This window comes from Chelonoidis abingdonii, chromosome 1, assembly GCF_003597395.2.
Source record: "Chelonoidis abingdonii isolate Lonesome George chromosome 1, CheloAbing_2.0, whole genome shotgun sequence".
Lineage (NCBI taxonomy): Eukaryota > Metazoa > Chordata > Testudines > Testudinidae > Chelonoidis > Chelonoidis abingdonii.
This window is the reverse complement of record NC_133769.1, coordinates 367,953,821-367,978,754: the sequence shown is the minus strand read 5'-3', so window position 1 is coordinate 367,978,754 and position 24,934 is coordinate 367,953,821. Positions and strand designations below refer to the sequence as shown.

The window sequence follows — 24,934 nt, the reverse complement described above, 5'->3', positions numbered from 1 at the left end:
TCAGTTTTCAGACTGGAGAGAGGTAAATAGTGGTGTCTCCCAGGGGTCTGTACTGGTACCAATGCTGTTCAACATATTCATAAATGATCTGGAGAAAGGGGTAAACAGTAAGGGGGCAAAATTTGCAGATTATACAAAACTACTCAAGATAGTTAAATCCAAAGTAGAAAGCAAAGAGCTACAAAGGGGGATCTCACAAAACTGAATGACTGGGCAACAAAATGGCAGATGAAATTGAATGTTGATAAATGCAAAGTAATGCACATGGGAAAATATAATCCCAACTATACATACAAAATGATAGGGTCTAAATTAGCTGTTGCCACTTAAGAAAGAGACCTTGGAGTCATTGTGAATAGTTCTCTGAAAACACCCACTCAACGTGCAGTGGCAGTCAAAAAAGCAAACAGAACGTTGGAAATCATTAAGAAAGGGATAGATAATAAGACAGAAAATATCATATTGCCTCTTTATAAATCCATGGTACGCCCACATCTTGAATACTGCGTGCAGATGTGGTCACCCCATCCCAAAAAAGATATATTGGAATTCAAAAAGGCTCAGAAAAGGGTAACAAAAATTATTAGGGGTATGGAGAGTCTGCCATGTGAGGAGAGATTAATAAAACATGGACTTTTCAGCTTGGAAAAAAGACGACTAAGGCGGGGATATGATAGAGGTTTATAAAATCATGACTGGTGTGGAGAAAGTAAATAAAGTATTATTTACTACTTCACATAACACAAGAATAGGGGGTCACCAAATGAAATTAATAGGCAGAAGGTTTAAAAGAAACTAAAGGAAGTGTTTTTTCACACAACTCACAGTCAACCTATGGAACTCTTTGCCAGAGGATGTTGTGAAGGCCAAGACTATAACAGGGTTAAAAAAAGAACTAGATACATTCATGGAGGATAGATCCATCAATGGCTATTAGCCAGATGGGCAGGGCTGGTGTCTGTAGCCTGTTTACCAGAAACTGTGAATGGGCAACAGGTGGCTCACTTGAGGATGACCTGTTCTATTAATTCCCTTGGGGACACCTGGCATTGGCCACTGTCAGAAGACAGGATACTGGGTTAGCTTGACCTTTGCTCTTACCCAGTAAGGCCGTTCTTATGTATGTTCTTATGTCTCTCATGAGAAAGCACTGACCGGTCCTACACACTTCATTCTGGGAAAGGGCTCAAAGCTGACAGTCCAACATGGAAAAAGGCACCTCTCTCCAGCCCATCAGCCAGGCCCCTAGAGGCCCAAATCAGTGGGAGTTAGGTGCTTAAGGACCTTTGTGAACCACTCAGAAAAAACCCATTGGATGATGATTCCCCATGGATATCTCCTTTCTGAGATCTATCAGTTAGCCAGTTCTCACTCCATTTGATGAGTGCTCTATTGATACTGTCTAGCACTAGTTTGTTAATCTGAATGTCATGTGGTACTAGGTCAAACAACTTGCAATGGTCTAAATCTATTTAATCTCTCCAGTTCTCTTTATCAACCAAATTTTTTATTGCTTAAAAAGGCATGAATTGTAGTCACACCCCGTAATTCTTTTTTGCCTAAATCCCCTGTCCACTTTTCCATTATTCTGCCCAGGACTGATGATAAGCTAACAGGCATTTCATATCCAATCCATCCCTTTTTGAATACTGACATAACCTTAGCACTCTATCAGTCTTCTGGGATGTCCCTAGTGTTCTAATATTTATTAAAAATTAACATTGGCAGGGCAGAGATCTCCTCAGCCAACTCTTTTAGGACTCTTTGGGTGTGAGATATCTGGGGCTGCTGATTAAAAAAATATTGATCCCTAGTAAGTATTGGTTACCATCCTCCACAGCTATCAGTGAACTGGGAAGAAGTTCATGTTCATGAGTACATCATCCTGCTTCTTTCCAAATACAGCACAGAAAGGTTTATTGAACATTTTGGCCCTTTCTGCATCACTATTAAAAGTGTTACAATCTCCATCTAGTAAAGGCCTATACCACTCTTAGGACTTCCTTTGTTTCTAATATACCTAAAAATCATCTTATTTCCCTTAGCCCTGCTAGCCATGGATTTATCGCTGGTGTCTTTTGCTTCCCTTATCCATTTTCTATACTTTATAACTTACCATTTTTATCAACTGCTATTCACTCCCCCTGCTAAGTGGGATGCACGATATCCTCTTGTCAATGGATGGAGGGCAGACATCCATGTGCAGTCTCCTGGACCTCTTGGCATTATTTGACACTGTTGGCAATGAGATACTTCTATCTCACCTAAGAGGCAGCAAGAGTCCAGAGGGATGCACTAAAATGGTCTGAATCCTTCTTGGAGGGACACACCCAATTAGTGGTGATGGGAAACTGCACCTCCAGCACTGGATCCTTCCCTGGAGGAGTCCCACAAGGAACAGTTCTCTCTCGTGGACTTTTCAACATCTCCATGCAGCCACTATGCGAACTGAACATCCAACATGGACTCAAATGACAGCAATACCAAGCTCCTCCTCTCCTTCCCGTATGACCATATCACTATCACCAAGATGGCCCGGTACTTGGATGGAACAGCTGGTTGAAGCTGAACCCAAGCAAGATAGAGGTGATGCTGGTGGGCAGAGCAAAGCATTTTGAAGAGTTGGCATTCATGGTGCAGCCTCCTTTGACTGAAGGTTCACACCCACAATAGGGCAATTCAGTTCTTAGTCTAGGATGCCTCTTGAATGCCTTGCTGATGCTGAGCTCTCTCATAGCAGCGCCTGTGACTAATGCTTTCTACCATCTCCGGTTGACTAGGAGACTACGTCCCATCCTGGTGGATGATGACCTGGCCACAACTGTATAGGCCTTTGTCACTCCTGTCTGGCCTGTAGCAGTGCAGTATACCTGGGCATGAAGCTTCCACTGCTTACAAAACTCCAACTGGTACCGAAGGCTGCAGAGAGTCTCCTCAGGAACACAGGATACTGCGAGTGCATCAGACCCGTCCTCCGCACTCCACACTGGCTTTCCAGAGAACATCAAGTCAAGTTCAAGGTCTTGGACCTCATCTGCAAGATATTCAGTGGCCCGGGGACTCTCAGACCCTAAAGTTCCAGCAACTGCATTTCTCTGGCACAATGGGACTCTCGACAGCAGGGGTAAAGCTCATTGTGCAGGAGACAGAACTTTCTCTGGGGATCAGCGCAAGGCTGACCCAGGAACTCAATGAGTTCAGTTTCTTAACAAGGAGAAGGTTATGGAGTGACATAATTGCTTTCTATCAGCATTTATAATCGGGAACAGGAACTTGATAAGAGTGGGCTCTTAAAGCTAGCAGGCAAAGGTCAAACAAGGTTCATTAAAGGTAGACAAATTGGGACTAGAGACTAAATAGAAATTTTTAACACTGAGGGTAACTAACCACTGGAACAATTTAGCAAGGATCAGGGTGTGTCTCTATCACTTGCCACGTTTCAGTCAAGATGGGATTTTTTTTCTCAAAGATTAACAGAAATTAATCCCAGGCAGTTCTAGGGCCTGCACGATGCAGGAGGTCAGGGCAGATGATCACAATGGTCTCTTCTGGCCCGAGACACCAGCAGATGGGCTCCAGGGTTTCTTTCTTCTCCGTGTCCTTTTTCCTCAAAGCAATTTCTACAGAGTTTTAATGATAGCTCAGGGAGAGAGCGAGCATGCTGAGTAGGATGTCAAAGGAAGTCAGGTGATCCCAAAGCACTTCCCACCAGAAGAACTCCACCGAGGAGGTACAGGCACTGTATGCTGGAGGAGAAACTGCTCATTCCTGAAGATGTCAAGAAAGAGAATAAGAAAGAATTACAGTGGGGGAAGGGTGATGGGGGCAGGAGGGAAAGTAAGATCTGTGCTGCCCCCTAGAAGAATCAGATTGTCATTAATGTTCTTACCGGAGCTGAAAACGCATCTCTGGGTCTTGCATCTTTTCTCTGCCAAAGAAACCAACATTAAAACAAAAAAAATCCAGCATGTCACTTTCACCTCCTTCTCTATGCCAGGTCAGGTGGCTCTGAGATAGGGACCTCATGGGGTTATGGGTATGGTGCCACCATGCTGACATATGGATGACCCCAGAAGAACCAGGCTGGGTGGGGAACCAGCAGTGATTGGGAAAGGAAAGGGCCAATCTGCTGGGCAGCAGGGCTCCTTCCCCTGGGGCAGCTGTTTAGATTGAATTCTCCCACGCTAAGCTGCCTCTTTTCAGACCTCACCGGGGGTGGCACAGAGGGATAATGCAGGGAGGGTCACATGGAAGAAGAAAGCGTTTCCATCCCTTGCACTGGGCCATAACTACATCATTCTCCTGGAGCTCTGCGGGAGGTACAAGCTCAGGACCCACCAGGCCATGGGGGTCAGTGAATTTCTCGTCCACCAGGCATGTTATTATTTGTCTTTCAGTAGAACCTAAAAGCCCCCAACCAAGATCAGGGCCCCATTGTGCTGAGTAGGACTCAGACTCCGTCCCTGGCCCAAAGAATTCAGCCTAGGAGAGGGAGAAAAGAATTGCTCGTATCCCCCTGTTACAGGCGGGGAGTTTCTCAGAGACATGAACTCACTCGCCCAAGGTTGTACAGGGCGTCCACAGTGGTATAGGGACATGAGCTCAAGCCTTCGGAGTCCTAGTTCAGTGCCTTGCCTACACGACTGTCTGGAGGCTCTGGGATAGGACCATCATCTCACATTGGACTGACCACCCATAGCCAGCTTATCTCAGAGGCAGCTGTCCTCACCCCCTCCCAACAGGTGCTAAGCAAAATGTCATCAGCTTCATCCTGGTCCCACCTGAGGCCCAACTGCAACCACAGAACCGGAGCTGGCCTGGGCCTGCGGCTTAGCTGGTGTCGCCTTGGAGCCAGTTCTCACCAGTTGGAGATCTGGCCCTGTTTCCACCCGCAGACCCTTGTCTCTGACTCCCCTTCCACAGACGGAAATCCCAGCTCCAAACAGCTCTGACAGCAGAGGGAGTTTGGAGTGTATAATTCAGGCAAACCATCCCCCCAGTTCTTAATGCCCTCCAGGCCGTTGGGAAGCTCAGACCAGGATCCCTGAGAGGCCACAGGGAGCGAGAGTCCGCTAACCCCGTGGGTGGACATTACCTTTCACATACTCGCAGTTGTAGTTGCTGTGGCTGTCCAGGGACAGGAGCTGGATGAAGGTTCTGTCCTGAGCCCTGGTGAAGTTGGTGACCTTGAATTTTTCGAAGGGGGGGATCAGCACTTCGTCCTCACCAGGGAAGAAGGAGAAGTTCTTGATGTTGACCCCGTGGCAGGTCTTTATGGAGAAGAATGTGTCCTGCCCAAAATGCAGGGCGCTCTCGTTCTTCAGTGACGTGGATGTGAAGTGGCCAAACCGGACGGGCTTGCGACTCTCGGCTTTAAAGCGGATGCCCCGGACTCCGCGGTACACCTGGTGGCACTTGGTGGGCTCGGAGGCCTTTAGGACATGAAGGGCTCTGGTCAGGAGGAAGTGCAGGGTTTTGAAGTTGAAGTTGTTGAGGTAAAAGTCCCGGGTGCGGCCTGCCTCTCTCACGGCTGCGTTGAACTCCTGGTGAAGGGGCTGCTTGTTCAGAGGACCCTGGCTGGTGTAGGCCAAGATGGCGATGGCGTACTCAGGCTTGAAGTCCTGTGGCATGTAGCTCTTGTCCTTCATCTCTTTCCAGCTGGAGGCTGCCTCCAGCCAGGTCTCGGCGTAGTTCCTGTTGTTGGCCAACTCGGTGGGGTTCAGCTCCCCCAGCTCGGCCTCCATCATGCTGACGCAGTCCTTGTACTGGTCGTCGAAGGAGCTGAGGGCCATGTCCAGCAGTGACTCTCTGACAGAGAAGAGGTCTCTCTTGCGGAGGGAGAAACACTGGACCTGAGGGCAGCAGGAGAACAAGGTGGCAGGCACTGGCAACAGATGGTGGAGCAGGTCTTAGCCAGGCTACAGGGACAGCAATAGCCAAGTGACACATGTAAAGTCTTGAGGGAAGGGAGCATGAGGGAAGAGTGGTCCAGTGGTTAGGGTGGTAGCCTGGGATGCTACCTACTCTGCCACAGACTCCCCATGGGAGCCTTGGTCAAGTCCCTTGGTCTGTCTGGGCCTTAGGTCTCCATCTGTATAATGGGGATACAGCTCTTCCCTGCTGCCTGGGGTGTGCAAGGATAAAGGGTCAAATCCTCAGCAGGTGTCAATGAGCCACAGAAGTCAATGGAGTTAGGCTGACTTATGGCAGCTGGGGATCTAGCCCATAGAATTAGCCCTACACCCTGCTCATCTCAATGGAGCGTTAATGCTGAACCCTAATGATGACGACATTGTTAACTGTTTAACTGCAGTGTGTTTTTAGCAGAGCCACCCAGGACGTACCTGAGGGCTTTCCATGAAGATCCCAGCCAGCAGCAGAACCAAAACTGGTCTGAGACGCTCCATCTTTGCCATCCACATCTGGAAAAAAATACACTCAGTCCGCAGCCAGTACAGACCGTGGCGAATCAGTAAGCAACTCATTCATACCAAGTTCCAGTCTGTGCAAGAGACAGAGGAAGAGCCACAAAACACCTGGGAAATGATAGGAAGTGGTGGGGAGGCGGAGGCACACCTGTCCAGGCCATTGTTTTCCCTTGCACCCTACAGATTTCTGGCCCTTTCTACAGGGATACTAGAGCAATCTTGTTTTTCACTGTGAGGGCCCCATGCAAGACTGCAGCTTCTATGTGCTGGTTGCTGTACATACAGACAAAGCAAGAGAGAAATCCCACCCTGGGGAACTTCCAATCTCAAGGCACAAGGCCAGAAAGGTAGAATTATCTATATTTTACAGATAAGAAACTGTGGCTCAGAGACTCAGTGAGAAGATCCCACAGGATGTGTGAGGCTGAGTTTGCAGGTGATCACAGATCTTCTCAATCCTAGGAGTCATCTTCCAGTAGGAGCCTGCTCAGAATTCATTGCTGTGGAAACAGCCCTGAAGCCAAGAGTCTGGGACCAGGGATGCCTTTGGTCCCACAACAGTCAGTTCTTTTGTTCTCTCTCTGTCTCCAGTCATGCCAACCAATCAAGAGAAGCAATATGGAACCAAGAAAAGGAACAGTACCTTTCACTGGGGTCCCACGTGACAGCAGAAATACTTAGGGATAGCTGAGCCACTTTGAGCAACACAGAAAGCAACATGGCTATTCCCCTGAACCACAATTTAAGCTATTTAGAGCACCAACTCTTGCTCATGGCTGCTCTGACAATTTTTCCTAAAATCAGCAGGTCTGAATGAGCTCTCCCCTGACATCTGTGCTTCTGTTTGTCTTTATCCCCATTCAAAGGGGTTAGACTAGATGACCCTAGCAGTCCCTTCTGACCCTGTGGTTCTATGTTTCTGTGATACAGTGATGCACTGGGGGAAAAGTCTTCAGGAGCAGACCATATTTGCATAGACACGCCCACTCTGCCTAGGTGTTCAGCAGGCAACCTGCTTTGTCATAGTGATCTGTTTTGGTTGGTTTTGGATTACAATTCGCTTTGAATAAGAACTTAAAAATGGCCACACTGGGTCAGACCACTAGACCATCTAGCCCAGGGTCCTGTTTTTCAACAGTGGCCGGTGCCAGGTGCTTCAGAACGAATGAACAGAACAGGGCAATTATCAAGTGCTCCAGCCCATTGTCCACTCCCAGCTTCTGGCACTCAGAGGCTAGGGACATTTCAGAGCATGGTTTTGCATCCCTGCCCATCCTAATAGCCATTGATGGACCTATCCTCCAGGAACTTATCTAATTCTTTTTTGAATCCCGTTATAGTTTTGCCCTTCACAACAGACCCTGGCAAAGAGTTCCAAAGGTTGACTGTGGGTTCGTAGAATCATAGAATATCAGGGTTGGAAGGGATCTCAGGAGGTCACCGAGTCCAACCCCTGCTCAAAGCAGGACCAGTCGCCTGTGTGTGAAGAAATACTTGTTGTGTGAAGAAATACTTCCTTATGTTTGTTTTAAACCTGCTGCCTGTTCATTTCATTTGGTGACCCCTAGTTCTTGTGTTATGAGAAGGAGTAAATAACACTTCCTGACTCACTTTCTCCACACCGCTCATAATTTTATAGACCTCTATTATATCGCCCCTTAGTCATCTCTTTGCCAGCCTGAACAGTCCCAGTCTTTTTAATCTCTCCTCATATGGAAGCTGTTCCATGCCCCTTAATCATTTTTGTTGCCCCTTTCTGTACTTTTTCCAATTCTAATATATCTCTTTTGAGATGTAGCAACCACATCTGCATGCAGTATTCAAAGTGTGAGCATACCATGGATTTATACAGAGGCAACATGATATGTTCTATCGTATTATCTATCTCTTTCCTAATGGTTCCCAGAATTCTGTTCGCTTTTTTGACTGCCACTGCACATTGGGAGGATGTTTTCAGAGAACTATCCACAATGACTCCAAGATCTCTTTCTTGAGTGGTAACAGCTAATTTAGACCCCATCACTTTGTATGTATTGCAGGGATTATGTGTAGGCAGGGGTGATGAGATGTTGTTGTCCTTACTGTATGAGTAAAGGGCAGCTGAACTGTGCTTAGTCTGCCCTGCTTGAGAGGGTGACTCTAAACTGAACCTCACTTGTTGAGCCAGGGGTAAGGGTGAGAAATCCCATTGAGGATAGGAAGGGGGCAGGGACAGGGACAGGTATTCCTATCTGACAGGGTGGAAGCTGTCTGCAGAGTCTCAGATACCCTCTGATTCTTTCCTCACCAACATTTAAAGTGTCAGGGTTCCCTCCCCACTCTGAACTCTGGGGTACAGATGTGAGGACCTGCATGAAAGAACCCCTAAGATTATTCCTAGCAGCCTAAGTTAAAAACTTCCCCAATGCACAAATTCTTCCTTGTCCACCACCAAGTGAGTTAGACAAAGATTCAGGAAAAGAACCACTTGGAGTTCCTGTTTCCTCAAAATATCCCCCCAAGCCCCTTCATCCCCTTTCCTGGGGAGGCTTGAGAATAATATATCAACCAAATAGGTAACCAAGCTGAGCACAGGCCAGACCCTTGGGTTTTTAGGACACTAAAAACCAATCAGGTTCTTAAAAGAAGAACTTTATTATTAAAAAAAAAAAAGAGAGAAGCACCTCTGTAAAATCAGGATGGAAGGTAATTTTACAGGGTAATAAAAAGACATAAAACAGAGGATCCCCCTCTAGGCTCAACTTTAAAGTTACAAAACAGGAATAAACCTCCCTCTTGGCATAGGGAAAATTCACAAGCTAAAACAAAAGATAATCTAAAGCATTTCCCTTGCTATTACTTACGATTTCTGTAATTTTATATGTATTATACAGGATCTTTTAAGGAGATGCTTTTTCCTGCTCTGGTCCTTTCTCTGTCTCAAGAGGGAACACACACACATAAGAGAGCAAACAAAGCCCTCCTCAGGATCTTCTTTCCCCATTGGTCCTTCTGGTCAGGTGCCAGCTAGGTTAATTGAACTGATTACCCCTTACAGGTAAGAGATTCTGTATCCCTGGTCAAGAGGGAGTTGATGTTACTGCATACATAAAGGTTGTTACCCTTCCCTTTATATTTATGACATAAAGACAGAGCTAACTAGACTCAATGGAGGGTCCTTGTTACTCTTTAGCGCAGTGGCCCCAACCTTTTTGTGGCCAGTAGTACATTCATGTTTTCAGAAGAGTGTGGCAGGTGCCAGCAATTACTCACATACAGGGCCAATTCCAGGCACCAGTGGAACAAGCATGTGCCTGGGGCAGCACATGCTACAGGGTGGCATTCCGTCCATTCTGCAGAGTCAGAGTGGGTTTTTTTTGTTTTTGTTTTTTTGTCTTTGTTTTTTGGTGCCAGTTCTGGGCAGTGCAGAGAGAAGCTGGGAGGACAGAGAACACTGGCAACCGCAGCCTGCAGCCCAGGGGTTCTCTGTCCCCAGCATGCATGGGGCCGCGGCTTCTCTCTAGCTTAAGCCGCGGCCCCGCGCCTGCCAGGGCCAAAGAATACCGGAGCCTGCAGCCTGCAGCCCCGGAGAAGCCAGAGAGAAGCTGCAGCCCTGTGCCTGCCAAGGACCGAGAACACCGGTGCCCGCAGCCTGCAGTCCTGGAGTTCTGTGTCCCCAGCAGGCGTGCGGCTGTGGCTTCTCTTCCCTGCTAGTCACTAGGTGGGCACACATAAATGCCCCAGCGGGCGCCATGACACCCACAGGCACCACGTTGGGGACCACTGCTTTAGTGATTACTGGAGCTGATGTCACTGATTGGGCAGATCTAGGGGCCGAGCCCATCCATGTGGTACCGGGATGGTGCTGGAGTGAGAGATGACTAAAAGGCAGTAGCACAGACGTTCCCCACTGCCCAGTGAAATCCTGAAGTGCTGGGCTGGGTGGAGGAGCCGCGGAACGTGGCATCGCTGAAGAGGCAGCAAGCAGCAAGCAGCAGCAGAGGTAAGAGCAGTAGCCCTGAGTCAGTTGCAGAGGAGGTGAAAGCAGGAATGGCTGTGCTCTATATCCCCTTTTCAGGGGCAGGAGATGGAGCCATGTGAACACACCTCTGGGTCTTCATGCAGGGCAACCAGCTGTGACTGGGGTGCAGCGGAGGGAGAGAGGAGTGATGTATTCAAGGTACATTCATTCATCAGACTTTCCCACCACAAGGGTGGGAAACTGAGGCACAGAACCCCACCCAGCGTGCTGTGGGGTGGGTGTTTACTTATGATCACATGGAATGAGTGTGTGGCATTGTCCCAAATTAATGCTTGGTTCCCTTTCCCTGTTAATAAAAGTTCTCTCTAGTAGTGCACTTGTAACACCAACAGACCCCGGGTTGTTAGCGGGCAGGATCAAACCTGGGACCTCTGGAGCTTAGTGCATGAGGCTCTACAGCATGAGCTAAAAGCCACCTGGCTGTTAACTAAGGCTGTTGAGCAGACTTGTGTAACTCTCTCTAAGTGGTCTCAATGCCCTAGATGGGACAGAGCACTATACCCAGGAGGTGTGTGGGTCACATGCTGACTTGCGAGAGGTGAAGTCTTGCCTCTTGGAGGTGCCTAGGGTTGTATTTCATTTTCCCAGATTCCTTAGCAGGGCTTGAGCTGGTTGTGCTTCGTATTGTGAAGAGGAACCCCCTAGACACTGAACCCTGCCCTGGTTGCTGCCGACTCCACTCGGGAGAAGGGCTACATCACCCAGGGGGCAGCCACAAAGGGAAATGTTAAGGAACGAAGCCTCACACAGGGTACGTTTGAGCTGGGAGGTGAGTCCCAGCTGACGTAGATGTACCTGGGTATACCTTGGACATACCTATGTGCCTGTGCTGGCAAGGGCATCACTAGGGCTGGCTGCCCGAATACATACCCCGGGGTCAGGTGGGATTGTACTTGGGGTGGCTAGTCTGAGCTGCTGAAAACATGCTGCTATTTTTAGAGGCTGGTTGAACTAGAGCTAGCGCAGGTATGTCTACGCCAGCTGGCAAGCACGCTGCCCAGCTCCATGTGTCCATAGCAAAGGCCGTAGGGTGTACCACATGTTACTTTTATGCTTCATCACAGGTAAAGTTTGGGGCTTGGCACTGAGCCCCCAGCCCCCACCCTGAGGAGTCTGAGCCCCTTCTCCTGGCTGTGGATGGTTCTCAGTTTAAGCAATTGACTTGATTGCCAAGCGTTTTCTTGCTTGGTCTCTCTTTGTCTTTAACGCTTCAGTGCAGACAGTTACTCACTCCATCCCTGCAGCACGGCCCGTGTGTTCACAGACAGCAGCGCAGTGCTTAGAGGGGCTGGGTGAGGTGTGGGGCAGGCTGGTGGGTCAGGCACAGGGCTGCCAGCGAGGAGGCTCGGCTTCTCCTCCAGCTTTGCCAAACTCTTCTCTGTAACCTTGGATAACTCGCTCTCTCTGCCTGTTTCCTAACTGGTAACATGGAGGGAGAACAGCACTACCTCAGCTCAAGGGGCTGCTGTGAGGGTCAGATCCTCGCCTGTACCTGCCTTGACAACAAGCAGAGAGCATCATTCGCTCCAGCATAATGCACCTGGCTGCAGCAGTGATGCTGTTCAATGCCTAAGATGCATCTGCCCTGGGTACCAGGGGGTGAGCACAGGCTGTACAAACCCACCTGCAACCCTGGGTAATTCCTTGCCTGGTCAGCCCGTGCTGCCGCCGCTTCTCTGCTCTGAGTTGGCTGGATTCAAACTGGATCAGGTGCCGGGGCAGCAGGTTTATATAATTTTTGGTGGTGCCCAGAACAGGTCCAAGTCCCACTCCCCCACTCCTGCCTTGTAAGCCAATATATATTTTTTAAATAATGTAAAAATGTGAGGGGTCTGGGGTGGGGCTTGTGATGAGGGATTTGGGATGTGGGAAGGGCTCAGGCAGAGGGTTGGGGTGTGAGGTGAGGGCTGTTGAGTGGGTCGGGGATGAGGGGTTCACGATGCAGGAGGGGGCTCAGGTCTGGGGAAGAGGGTTAGGGTGCAGGGGGATGAGGGCTGTGGCTGGGAATGAGGGGTTTGGGGTGTTGGATGGACTCAGGGCTGGGGCATAGGGTTGGGGTCAGAGGAGTGGGTGAGGGCTCTGGCTGGGGGTGCTGGCTCTGGGGTGTGGCTGAGGATGAGGAGTTCAAACTTTGGGGTGCAGCAGGCTGCCCAGGGGCTGGGGCCAGAGAGAAGGACTCCCCCTCAGCTCTCTCCTGTAGAGGGGTGGTCATCCCGCTCCTGCCCCAAGGGGTAAAAGCAGCCTTGGGAAGGGCTGGGGCTGAGAGAAAAACCTAGGCTGATTGGGGAAGCAGCCTCAGCTGGGCCATACCCCAATCAGGCCACAGCTTGCCCTATAAAGGGGCTGCTAGGCTGGAGCTCAGAGAGTCTCTCTCTAGAGTTGAGATGGCTGGGCCTGGCTGCTGGGAGCTGAGCAGAGGACCTGGACTGGAGCAGGGCTGGGGGAAAGCCAGAGGAGCTGGGGAGCTCCGGCCTGGAAAACCCCCAGGCTGTGGCCTTGCTAAAGGCTGGAAAAGGTACTAGGGTTGCAGAGGGCAGCCCAGGGCAGGCAAAGGTAGCAGGTCCAAACCCTCCTTGCTGATAATGAGTGGCAATTACACTGCAGTCCGCCCCAGTGAGCAGGGGCTAGACGGGGACTGGCAGTAGCCAAGGAGTGAGGCGAGGTAGGGATAGGGGGCTGAGGGTTCCCCAGGGAGGGGAGACCCAGCAAGACTGTGGGGTACTGCAGGGGACAGAACCCCAAGAGAAGGGGTACCGGGGTCCAGGAGAGACACTGGGACCAGTGGCAAGCTGAGACATCCGCCTGCAGAGGGCACTTTGGAGGCTGGCGAGCTAATTCCCTGGATGACCAGCAGGAGGCACCACACCGGTGACTTGGCACATGGCTACATCTCCCCACCGACAGCAACGAGCTCTGGGGCAGGGATCCTCCTCTTCCCGCGCCCCGCACCACACTCGCCTCACACCACTGTCAGTGCATGTGCTCCTAGGGCCCCCTCAGGTCCAGGAAGCCCCCTCGCTTCCCCTGTGGTGGGTGCCAGGGCGGAGGCTGCCATCACATGTGTCCATCTATCCCTGCTGCTGCCCCTCACTGGGGGTGAGGGGTGGGGCTGCCCCTTGCCCAGCATGGGGCAGGAGCGGTGACTGCGGGCGGGGGGGTCCCTGTGCTGCTGGAGGGTCCTGTCGGAAAAGGGAAGTGTCTGAGGCGGAAGGGCAGGGTCAGGTTCAGTGGTTGGGGGGCACTAGGACCCTGCAGTTGATACCAGGAGCCAGCAAAGCGGAGCGCAGCCTGGAGCTTCTGGGGCAGCTGCCCGCTTGAGACAGGGACGCTCCGGGGCCCAGGGGAGGCAGGCGGGGCCTGGGGAGAGAGCAGGCGCCCAACATTGACGAAGGCTTCAATGGCCCATATAACTCACCACCCCTGCTCAGGTGCGACCACACGAGCTGCAGTCACTCCCTGGGATCACAGTGTAGGCGTCCCCTGAGGACAAGAAAACAAACAACCGCTGCTGCATTCCAGGAAAACTCCCAGAGACAAGGCGAGGGAGGGAATATCTGTTATTGGACCAGCTTCTGCTGGAGAGAGAGCCCAGGTTTGGAGCTCCACCGAGCTCCTCCGCAGGTCTGGGAAAGGAACTCCCAGCATAACCGCTGAAGGAAAGGTGGAAGGGCTTGTTTAGCATAAAGAGTCAACCCGTGTTGTAAGGGCCCATTCAAGATGAAGTGGCCTGTTAACGCCCCTGCAGTCACAGGACAACAAAGAGGGGTTGAGGGGCGGGGAGGGGAGGTTAATGGGTTACAAATTGTTGTAATAAACCATAAACCCACTGTCTCTGCTCAGTCCCCGGTCGCTATGCTCTCAGATGAACTCACTCAGGAAAAGGATAAAAGACAAAACCACCCGATCTATCGCCTGTGGGCACTCTTCACAAAGGCCAGAAAAGAGCCACAAAAATGATTCAAGGTCTAGAAAACGTCACCTAGGAGGGAAGATTGAAAACATTGGGTTTGTTCTGTCTGGAGAAGGGAAGACTGAGGGGGGACATGATAACAGTTTTTAAGTACATAAAAGGTTGTTACAAGGAGGAGGGAGGAAAAATTGTTCTTGTTAACAGCTTAGACTAGGACAAGAAGCAATGGGCTTAAATTGCAGCAAGGGAGATTTAGACTGAACATTAGGAAAACCTTCCTAACTGTCAGGGTGGTTAAGCACTGGAATAAATTGCCTCTGGAGGTTGTGAAATCTCCATCATTGGGGATTTTAAAGAGCATGTTGAACAAACACCTGTCAGGGATGCTCTAGATAATACTTGGTCCTGCCTTGAGTGCAGGGGACTGGACTAAATGTTCTCTCGAGGTCCCTTCCAGTCCTACGATTCTGTGATTCTCTCTCTCTCTAGCTGACCTTTCCGTCCTTATCCTCAAAGGAAACCTGCACAACACTTTCAAAAGACAAACCTGGGAGCTTAAATTCATTACTCTGCTAGACACTAAAATTCATGGCCTGAGCAGAGATGCTGGATTTATGGATTATTACAACAATCTGTAACCCGCTCACCCCCTCTTTGTCCTGTGACTGCAGAGGTGTTAACGGGCCACTCTACCTTGAATTGGCCCTTCCACTATGTGCTAACTACTGCAACCTTTCCACCTGGCATTATGCTGTGACACGCTGAGGACCCTTGCCAGCCCTGAAGATCTGTGTAGCTGGAAAGCTTGTCTCATCAACAGAAGTTGGTCCAATAAAAGATATGACCTCACTCAGCGTGTCTCTCTAATACCCAGGGTCAGCATAGCTGCAACTACACTGCGTATAGGAAAACTCCCATGCCTTTGTGTCTCCTGTGCACATTCTATTGTACAGCCCCTTCGTTTAGAAAACTCCAGTTTTACAAGTGTGTTTGGGTGTTCTCCGAGACGCTGATCAAATCGACTTCCATCTGCATTAAACACCTTCATGCAAGACAGACATGTTTCCTCAGCTAGTCCACGATTGTACTTCATTGGGCTGTGAAGTGCGTGGGCCCTGTGCAACCGCAATATTTGTGTGGCACACAAACAGTCAGCAAGTTGGAATACAAATATTCCACTTGCGGAAAGAGAGAGATGCAGCAGCAGAGTGCTCCGAAGGCATCTCCACAGAGATTAAAACCCTTATCATGTCACGCTCCCCTGCGACCCTAAATAACACCCTGGCAGGTACAGAACAGTCGGAACAACCGACAGGTTAATTTCTGTCTTAACTGGCCCAGGAAATACTTACAACAGTTTCTTGGACAAATGGAGTCATAAAATTAAAGCCCTCATTTAATACTGTCCCTCCCCGGCCCTTAAAAAGTTCACTTTTGGCAGGACGCTGCCCTCTGCTGGGGCTGAAATTGACAAGATTTCTGGTCTGGCAGCCTGAGTTGGAAGAAGTGAGAACTTTTACCTGGGTTCTCCTTGCCCCAAAAGCAGGCGGGGAATAATTGGGGCGTCTCTGCTTTCCCCAGCTCCTGTGGAGTAGCGGCTGTTCTTCGCTCTGGGGCCTTGTGGACATGACAGCTGAGAAGCAGCTGGTTTTTCTTTTTATGGCAATTGCCAATTGCATTAGCCCAAGTCTGGAGCTGATCCACCCCTTCTGCGAGGCTATTTATATCCCTGCATGGGCTTCACGAATAAAGTTTGTTGACATATTGTGTCTCTAACTGGGCTGGGATAATACTGCCAGGCAATGCCCTTGCACAAACCGAATGCGCTCTAATGGGCTTAAGGATCCCCAGCTGCATGGCTTAGCCAGCAGATGAGCGGCTGCCACAGTCATCTCCATGAGATAAGGCGAGGCAGCCCTGCCTTTTGCTGGGGAAGAGAGCAATTATCCCTCCCCCTGCAAACTGGCTTCTTTTCGAACCAGCGATGTCTCCTGACTTGGTGTTAATGCTAATAGGGATCCCACACGCCAGTCACATCCTCTGTCACAGCAGCCATGTATATTATGTATATTACGGTAGCACTCGGAGGCCCTCAGTTGAGATAAGGGCCCTGTTGTGCCAGAAGCCGTATCTGGTGCATGCAGTAAGCGACAGTCACTGGTCCACCACGCTCATTATCTAACTAGGCCGCGGAAACGTTATCCCCATTATACAGCAGGAAAACTTTGTGGGCCTTGCCCAAGAACATCCCTGGTGGCTGGGGCAGAGCGTTCTGACCATTAGCCCCACCAGTCTGACCTGCTGCCAAGCACTGGTCAGAGACCCTCACCCAGTGACCCCAACATGGGTTAAACTAAAGCATTTCAGTCCTCCGGAGACTACACTGTTGTAGTTGCAGGCAGCAAACAGGAGGTACTGAGGGACCACCATTGCCAATCAGTTGAGAGATGCCCAGATAATCCCAGCAGGTGACAAGCAGCCCAGGTCCCCGCCAATCTGACCTGGTGGAAAATTCCTTTCTGATTCCAAATCTGGTGACCAGTTAGACCCTTCACATGAGCCAAACTGACAAGCCAGGCATTTAAGAAAGAGGATTCTCTATATCATCCTAGGGCACTGGTCTGCCCTGTCCAGTATCCCTGCTCCAGCTGTGGCCAATCCCTGAAGCTTCAGAGGAAAGTGAAACACATCCTGCCCAGAATACATCTGGTACATTGGGCAAGGGAGGTGAGGAGGAGGAGGAAGATGGAATTCCTTCCTGACCCTGCAGGTTGTTGGCTGAAGCCCTGAAGCATGAGATTTGATTATAGTCATTATCTTAATGCAGAGCTGCTAGTGTTATCAGTATGCTGAGGCTAAAGCAGGCAATTCTGTTCTCCCCCCCCCAACCTAGGAAGGAAGGGGATGAACAAGGGGACTAACAGATTCCAAGGCCAGAAGGTGCCACTTTAGTGGTTCATAGAGCTCCTCAGCCAGTTTCTTTATGAACCTTGGGTATAAATTTTCCAGGCCTGTTGATTTGAAAGTGTTTAATATGAGCAGATGCTGCCACATATCCACTTTGGTTACAGATGGTAAATGTTCTATTCCAGCCACATTATCATCTGGGATGGTTACATCCACCTACTTCTTTCCAAACACAGATCAGAAATACTTACTGAACATTTCTGTATTTTTAACCTTGTTTACCATTTGTATCTAGCAATGGACACATGCCTGTCCTCAGGTTCCTTTTGTTCCTAATGTATTTAAGAAATACCTTAATATTATCTATAACTCTTGGCCATTGAGAGGGCAGTGATTTCTTTAGCTTCCCTGATCAGTCACCTACATTTTTGAACTCACCATTTGTTTCCACTTTTTTCTATCCTTTATATCTATATAGTTCACTGCCATTTCTACAGCTCCTTTAAACTAGGATGGCTTCTTGCCCAGTTTTTCACGTGTGTGTAATTGTGTATTTTTTGAGTGTCTTTTAGGATATTTTGAACAATGCCCAGTTTCCAGCAACATTTCCCACTTTTAATTTCTGTTCTTAGTGAGTTATGCCAGCAATGGATTTAAACTTAGGAAAACTGCCTTTTAAAGTTGCAAATATACAGATGACTCGTAAGTACCACTTTCCATTTGCACAAGGTAAATGCAACCAGATCATAATTACTGGTACCTAGGCAACTGCTAATTTTTAGGTGAGCAATTAACTCTTCTTTGTCAGAATGAGATCCAGTATTGAGTTACTCCATGCTGGGTGCAAGACTTTCTGTGTTAAGAAATTTTTATCTATTATGTTTAGAAATTCCAAGGAAGTTTTGTTACTGGCTGCAGTAAGTGTCCAGTGAGTGTCCTCCAGATTGAAGACCCCATGATAAAATAGTCATGTTCTGAACCCAGAACCCAGTGCAGTGTCTCAACCATATGACCACCCTGCCTGTGTATTCCTTATTGCTGGTTTCATCTCACATGGATTTATCCATCAGGGGTGTTATGCATCACATCCTTGAAGGGGACTATGTGAACATTCCCAGCATCGCTAAGTTGTAGAGATCTTCCTGAAGCTTTATGCTGTAGATTTGCCCCTAGTTTTAGAATTAATAATCGCGGGAGAAAATACACCCAGGGCTCATGCAGGACCTGAGTGGTTTCTGGGCTTCTGTACAGGGGGAAACTTCACCCATAAAGCTCTGCTCAGTCCTGGATCCTCCCTCAGATGGCAAGAGAAAAAGAACTCACAGATTCCAACCTGACCACAGCCAGTTGTTGCAACTAATGGACAGCCCAATGCCTCAGTTAGGATGTGTTTGAATCGTATAATAAAAAAAAACCCAGCACAATTCAGAGACGCTCAACAGACAGGTACCTATGGAACTTTAACAGTGTAAATTCTATAACCTTTTGTAAATGGTAGGAATGTCAAACTTAAAGGGGGACACAGAACGGAACACTAAACTGTACGATACTGTTCAGCCACTAGATGGCGCCACATGAGACCAGCCCGCCTGGCAGCATAGTCAAGTCACTTAAAGGGGCTTCCTCTGTAATGGAAGCTGTGGGGCCAGTCCAAACCTGGTACAGAAGCCTGACCTGCGAGTAGAAGCCCTGCTACCCACCGTGTTCAAAGAGCACATAGCACAGCGTCCAGTAAAGGACCTCACCTCCATTTATTTTTATGAGACATTTTTTTTTATTTGTTTTTTACAAAGTCAAGATGAGTTTGAAATTGGCAAAGAGTTTCGGAGCAGCAATGGTGACCAGGACAATTCCACCAACGAACACAGGGCTCATGTTGCTGGACACCCTGACACTCCTTCCTGCAACTAAGGAAAGAAAATACGTGAGCTAGTGCATTGAATAACCTTCCAGAGGCCAGGAGAATATTAAGTACCTAAATTCATACTGAATGGTGACCCAATGGATGCTAAGGAAGCTCAGCACCTCTAAAAACCAGGCTTCTTATTTACCTAGGTGCTGCTAAGCTTATCAAGTATGAAGAAATCATAGAAATGTCAGGCTTGAAGGGAGCCCGCGAGGTTATCAAGCCCAGGCCCCTGTGCAGAGGCAGGGCCAAGTAAATCAACCAGCCCAACAGGTGTTTGTCCAACCTGTTCTTGAAAACCTCCAGTGAGGGGATTCCACAACCTCCCTTGGAAGCTTATCGCAGAGCTTAACTACCTTGAAAGTTAGAAAGTTTTTCCTCATAGGTAACCTGAATCTCCCTTGCTGCAGATTAAGCCCATTACTTCTTGTCCTGACTGCAGTGGACACGGAGAACAATGGATCACCGTTCTCTTTATAACAGCCCTTAACATATCTGAAGACAGTTACCAGGTCCCCCTCAATCCTCTTCTCTGAAGACTAAACGTGCCCAGTTTTTTTAACTTTTCCTCCCAGCTCAGATTTTCTAAACCTTCGATCATTTTTGTTGCTCTCCTCTGGACTCTTTCCAGTTGGTTCACATCTTCCCCAAAGTGTGACGTCCAGAATTGGATACAGTACTCCAGCTGGGGCCTCACCATTGCCAACTTAGCAGGACCATTACCTGCCATGTATTACATATGGCACTCCTGATAATAGACGCCAGAAGGATATTAGCTTTTTTTGCACCCGCATCACTTGCTGACTCATATTTAATTTGTGCTCCACCGTCAGAAGTTTCAAGTAATGTATCAAACTAAAAGCATCTGGCCTCTCCCTGGGTCTACCAGAATCAGAGTGGAAAGGAGAATTCTTACCTGTGTTGTCAACACATTCTGGAGACTTCTCTCCTAAAACACAAACAGAGACTTCCATTAAACAGTTGTATCCTCCAGGGGGAAATTTTCCGAGACTGGCATGGACAAATGTCAGCTTTGCATCTTTGTTGGACTTGGTTCAAACTCACACAACAGGAAGCTAGATCCAACTGAGATGTTTGCATTTAGGTCTAGATTTTTAAAGGTATTGAGATGCCTAAAAACGCAGCTAAGCACTTTGTGGGATTTTCAAAGGTGCCAGCCACATTTGAAAATCCCACAAACTGCTTAGCTGCATTTTTAAGCACCCAAATGCTTTTAAAAATGTGGTACTTATGCCTGAGGCTGGCCTATAATAGGTGCTAGATATCTAGGGGATTCCATGTCCCTAGTTCAGAGAAGGTATCAGAACAGCCCTGCTGAGCAACTCCCATGAAATCTATACAAGCAGGAGTTTCTCCACACACCACAAACAGGTGGCAAGGGCCTGCCAGCACTCCAGAGTAGATCTAGAAAAAGGGGAGGGAGGGATTACTTGTCTTTCTTGTAAAATAGCTTTTACACCCTACATTGCCCTTCCAGCCCTGATCACAGGGACAGCAAGAGGGTCACAACAATCAAGGGTCTGTCCTTCCGGCTGGTACCACACCTCAGCTGGGGCAATGTAACAGTGAGGCAAACAAGGAGCAATGGTGTCAAGTTGCAGTGGGGGAGGTTTAGGTTGGATATTAGGAAACACTGTTTCACTAGGAGGGTGGTGAAGCACTAGAATGGGTTACCTAGGGAGGTGATGGAATCTCCTTCCTTAGAGAGTTTTAAGGCCCAGATTGACAAAGCCCTGGGGGATGATTTAGTTGGCATTGGTCCTGCTTTGAGCAGGGGGTTGGACTAGATACCTCCTGAGGTCCCTTCCAACCCTGAGATTCTAGGATTCAAACGATTGTATTGTTCTAGTGCAATGCTCAGGGCTGCCGTAGATGTCGCCAGAAACTGCATTGTAAAGATTAGACTCGGAAGAGTCCTGTTGGAGAGAGGGACGTGTGTCAGGGAACTGAAGTGGGTTATGTGCCTGTGGGCCCTGTTCTGCTCTCATTTACCCCTGTGTGAATCAGGAGTGACTCCTCAGTGGAATCTCTATCCCATCAGACATCAGCTGCTTGTCTTCGCTTTGAAGGCCTGTCATGGTCGACCCATCATCTCTCATTCGCTATGGAGGTGTCAGCTCCCCTCTCTGGTCAGCCCATGAACCCAGCCTCCGTCGTTACATTTTCAAACTAGCCCCTTCCTGCTTTCTCCCCTGCTCCCTTCATGACTGAGCGGAGCTTCCCCTCAACACCCACAAAACGACCCCATTATCCTGCTTCAAATTCCTCCTTAAAACTCTCCCTTGCCATGACGGCTGCAAAGAACCAGAGCTCTGCTAGGCTGCCGGGGCGCTGAGCCCCTGCTCAATCCCGCTGACCGCACTGTCTTGGGCTCCTCTGCCCGTCTCTTTCCATCTGTAAGCTCCCTGGGGGCAGGAAACGTGTTTGTCCAGCACCTACACCGGGGGCCCTGGGCCATGCCTGGGGCTAACAGGTAGGCAATATGAACAGCAACTAATGAGCGCTCAGAACCAGGCCAGGCATATCTGAACAAAGGCTAGAGGGAAGACGCTCTCTCAGACTCCTTGACCAGATTTTCCAGCGTGGTGCGGTTGCTATGCACTGCAGAAGGTGGCCCTAAAGCCAGCATATCCAGCCCCAAGAGGGGCAAAGGGGGGGCGGTCCTCTGGTAGCATGCGAGCTCCTGCTTTGCTCTGTCACTCCCCCTCCCCACTGCTGGCGTAGCAAGGAAAACGGGTGCAGCCAGGCAGGACTGGCGCTAGAGGTTTGAGCGCCCTTGGCGCATGGCCATTTCACCTCCCCGCGCGCTGGTCCCCTGGATCCGCAGTCCTGCCGCAGTCGTGCCTGCGGGCGGTCCACCACAGCCGCGCGAGCAGCCGACCATCTGCAGGCATGACTGCGACTGCTCCACCGGAGCCGCCTGCTGCCCCCTCCGGCAAAATGCCGCCCCCTAATAATGCTCACACCCTAGGCGATTGCCTAAACCGCCTAAATGCAAGCGCTGGCCCTGCAGCCAGGACAGAGCTGCATCTTGCTGCTCCTCTGCTGTGTTTTCAGCCCCTTGGGGTAAATGACAGCAACCCTCGGGCTGCTCCAACATGGCCCAGGGGAAGCTGGCCCTGTACAGAGACTGCAGCAAGCTCAGAGAGTACACAGGTGGGCTTTGCACACCCCTATCCTGACTTGTGTAGAGTCTGTGCTTTGACCGTAGTTGGGCTTTGGTCCCTTATTCCTAGTGCCTTGGCCTCATATTTGATTATGCATTTGTAGGGAGAGAAGAACAAAGTGCAATCCCCCAAACTAGAACTAAGCTGAACGCAAGGAAACTGAGAATGCCCCAGTTCTCTTCCAATGAGGAGACTGTCTCTAACCAGGAGAAGCAAAAAAAGATTATGACTCATAAGGCTAATTCTGATCTCACAGTTTCGGGAACTGATGTCACTTGAGTTGCAGCAGCGTAAACAAAGTCAGAATGAGGCCCCCACAATCAACTTTAACTCTCAAGTAGGAAGACAACTTGGCCTGCAGAAATGCATGGTTACGCATTGCATCAAAAGGATCCATACAAGAGACCGGCCCAGCCATGCAAAGACTGGCGTGGTTAAAGATCAGCGTCACAATCCACCCACCAGTTTTAAGACAATCTCAGGGCAAATTTAAAAACTACATTTCATTGCATGCCAAGCAAGGGAAAGAAAAGAGAATTGATAATTAACATGCAGGAGCTAGAGAGGCATGGAAAACTAAAACCAAAGAAGTAAAATGATCCATAAATTAAGCCCGTGAGGATTATGCTGCTGCTGAACTGCACTGTTGAGTCTCCAAGCTGACCAGGCCTGGGGCTTTGGGGAACATTGAGATCCTTGTGTTCCGAGCACATCGTAAACCCAAACTGGGAGCAGCTGTTCAGTAGGTATTTGGAGAGGTTTCAGGCAGTGCCCCTGGCATGAGCCATAGATTCCCCAGCCAGGAGTGACTGTTGTGATCGCCAGTCTGACCCGCGTAGCACAGGCCAGAGGATGTGACCCAGCCACTCCTGCATCGAGGCCAATAACTTGGGTTTGTCTGTGGACCGGGCAAATGACGAGAGGGAGGGAAGGAGATATTCTCGGTGGCTGGTCTGGGCTCCTGTCTGAAGGACTGTTTAATGCTGCTGGGGTGATGCTAAGGGGCAGGACGCCTACCGCTTGTGTTAGGGAGCCTTAAAAACGATTTAAAAGGAAGTAAAAAATTATCCTTCCAAGCTTCCATAGGCTTCTCGGCTTCCTTATTGGGGTCCCAAGTCTGCAACCCTTGCCCACCTAGGGTGAAGCCCCCTGGGCAAAGGGTCCAGCAAAAGGCCGAGGACAGGACTTAATTCCCTTGTAAGCCCTATGGCTTTAGGGATGAGCACTGAATAGCAATAATGGGCTTATATGGGACTGAAGCGGTGCAGAGGGCTTGGTGCCGGCCCAACGCACAGGACCGAATTTCACCCTTAGGAAATAAATTAGATGAACCTAAGATGTGGGTCACATCTGAGCCACCCATTTAAAGGCTTCTTCTGCAATTGGATTGTCCCTGTTCCTAGGGGGCCGAGCCTGGCTTGCTCCCGTTCCAATGTGGGCCAGCACTCACCCCCAAGGTAGGCGCAGTTGTAATGGCTGCAGGTCTGGTTCATGCTGTGCAGGAGGAAGATGCTGCGGTTCCCCTCCCGGGAGAAACTGGAGACGTTGAACACTTCGCTCATGGGGATCAGCACTTCTCGCTCGGCAGGGATGGTGGAGAATGACTCGATGTGGACGCCAAAGCAGGAGCGCAGGGTGAAGAACGTGGCATTGCCATAACTCCGAGCTAAGGCCACGTCCAGCGAGGAAGAGATGAACTGTCCAAACCGGAACACACCTGCCCCGCTGGGCTCAAAACGGATGGATCGGACTCCTCGGAACAGCTGGTGTCTGAACAGGTGGCCACAGTCAGCCCGTAAGAGCTGCAGGGCTCTCGTCAGATAGTAATGAAGAGCTTTGAAGTGGAAATTGCTCATGTAGTTATCTCGGGAGACCCCAGCCTCTCTCACTGCCTTGTTCAACTTCCAGTACAGTGGCTTGGAGGAATCAGTGTACACCAGGATGGCTATGCCATGTTCATCCCTAAAGCCCTTGGGCACAGAAAGCCTTTTCTTCTTAACTGCCCAAACAGCCGATAGGTTTCCCCACATCGAGCCCAGCAGCGGGTGTTTGGCTTTTTCCTCCTCTAGCAGGCGAGGTGCAATATCTGTTTCCATTTCTTCAGTGCAGCCGATGTATTGGTCATCGAAGGAGTCGGGTGCCATTCCCAGCTGCACAGACTGCTGGCATCTCACCTGGAGGGAGATGAAACAGGTTACTAAGAGGGTGGTTGGGGGTAGCCAGGTCTGACTGGCAGCTCACCCCTCAGCCATCCTGCCCTGCAGTGGCAGAGTAGTTCTCATGCTGAGCCATGCAGCCAGCAATGCTCCTGCCCCATAGCTCCTGGGCACAATATTACCCAATGGAGGGAACTGTTCTTCAGTGACACTGGGCTCCAACTGGATAACCGAATAGTTCTGCAGGCATCACCATGGCTCACTGGCTAGAGAACTGGACTAGAACTCAGGAGAGCTGGGTGTTCATCCCATGTTAGAAAGTCACGTCCCCTCTCTCTCCCCCAGTTTCCCTGTGTGAAACGAGGGAAATGATTTTTCTCGTGCTTTGGAGTCTGGAGCAAAGCATTCTAGTACTTAG

General features: G+C 49.6%; 2 protein-coding genes across 7 annotated transcripts in view; both read right to left on the bottom strand.

Annotated features, from left to right (window-relative positions):
• Nucleotides 1-631: 631 nt before the first annotated feature.
• ART1 (ADP-ribosyltransferase 1) lies at nt 632-15,998 on the bottom strand. Of its 3 annotated transcripts, XM_032793096.2 has the most exons (6): nt 15,880-15,957; nt 13,865-13,929; nt 6,345-6,422; nt 5,096-5,852; nt 3,890-3,928; nt 632-3,768 (listed from the first exon to the last, which is right to left on the bottom strand). In XM_032793096.2, the coding sequence occupies exons 3-6, from the start codon at nt 6,420-6,422 to the stop codon at nt 3,674-3,676; spliced, it is 969 nt and encodes a 322-aa protein (XP_032648987.1). In that variant the 5' UTR covers nt 13,865-13,929; nt 15,880-15,957; the 3' UTR covers nt 632-3,673. The 3 variants fall into 3 exon arrangements, with proteins under 3 accessions (XP_032648987.1, XP_032648975.1, XP_032648980.1); XM_032793084.2 differs by lacking the exon at nt 13,865-13,929 and having other exon boundaries at nt 15,880-15,998; XM_032793089.2 differs by lacking the exon at nt 13,865-13,929 and having other exon boundaries at nt 5,107-5,852; nt 15,880-15,998.
• Nucleotides 15,999-18,998: 3,000 nt separating this feature from the next.
• ART5 (ADP-ribosyltransferase 5) overlaps nt 18,999-24,934 on the bottom strand; it is a 55,079-nt gene continuing 49,143 nt past the window's right edge. For all 4 annotated transcript variants that reach the window (XM_032793009.2, XM_032793041.2, XM_032793033.2 and 1 more), the window contains 3 exons: nt 23,811-24,534; nt 20,089-20,121; nt 18,999-19,173 (listed from right to left, as the gene is read on the bottom strand). In XM_032793009.2, coding sequence (XP_032648900.1) covers nt 19,052-19,173; nt 20,089-20,121; nt 23,811-24,534 — 879 coding nt within the window. In that variant the 3' untranslated portion in view covers nt 18,999-19,051. The remainder of the gene's footprint in view (nt 19,174-20,088; nt 20,122-23,810; nt 24,535-24,934) is intronic.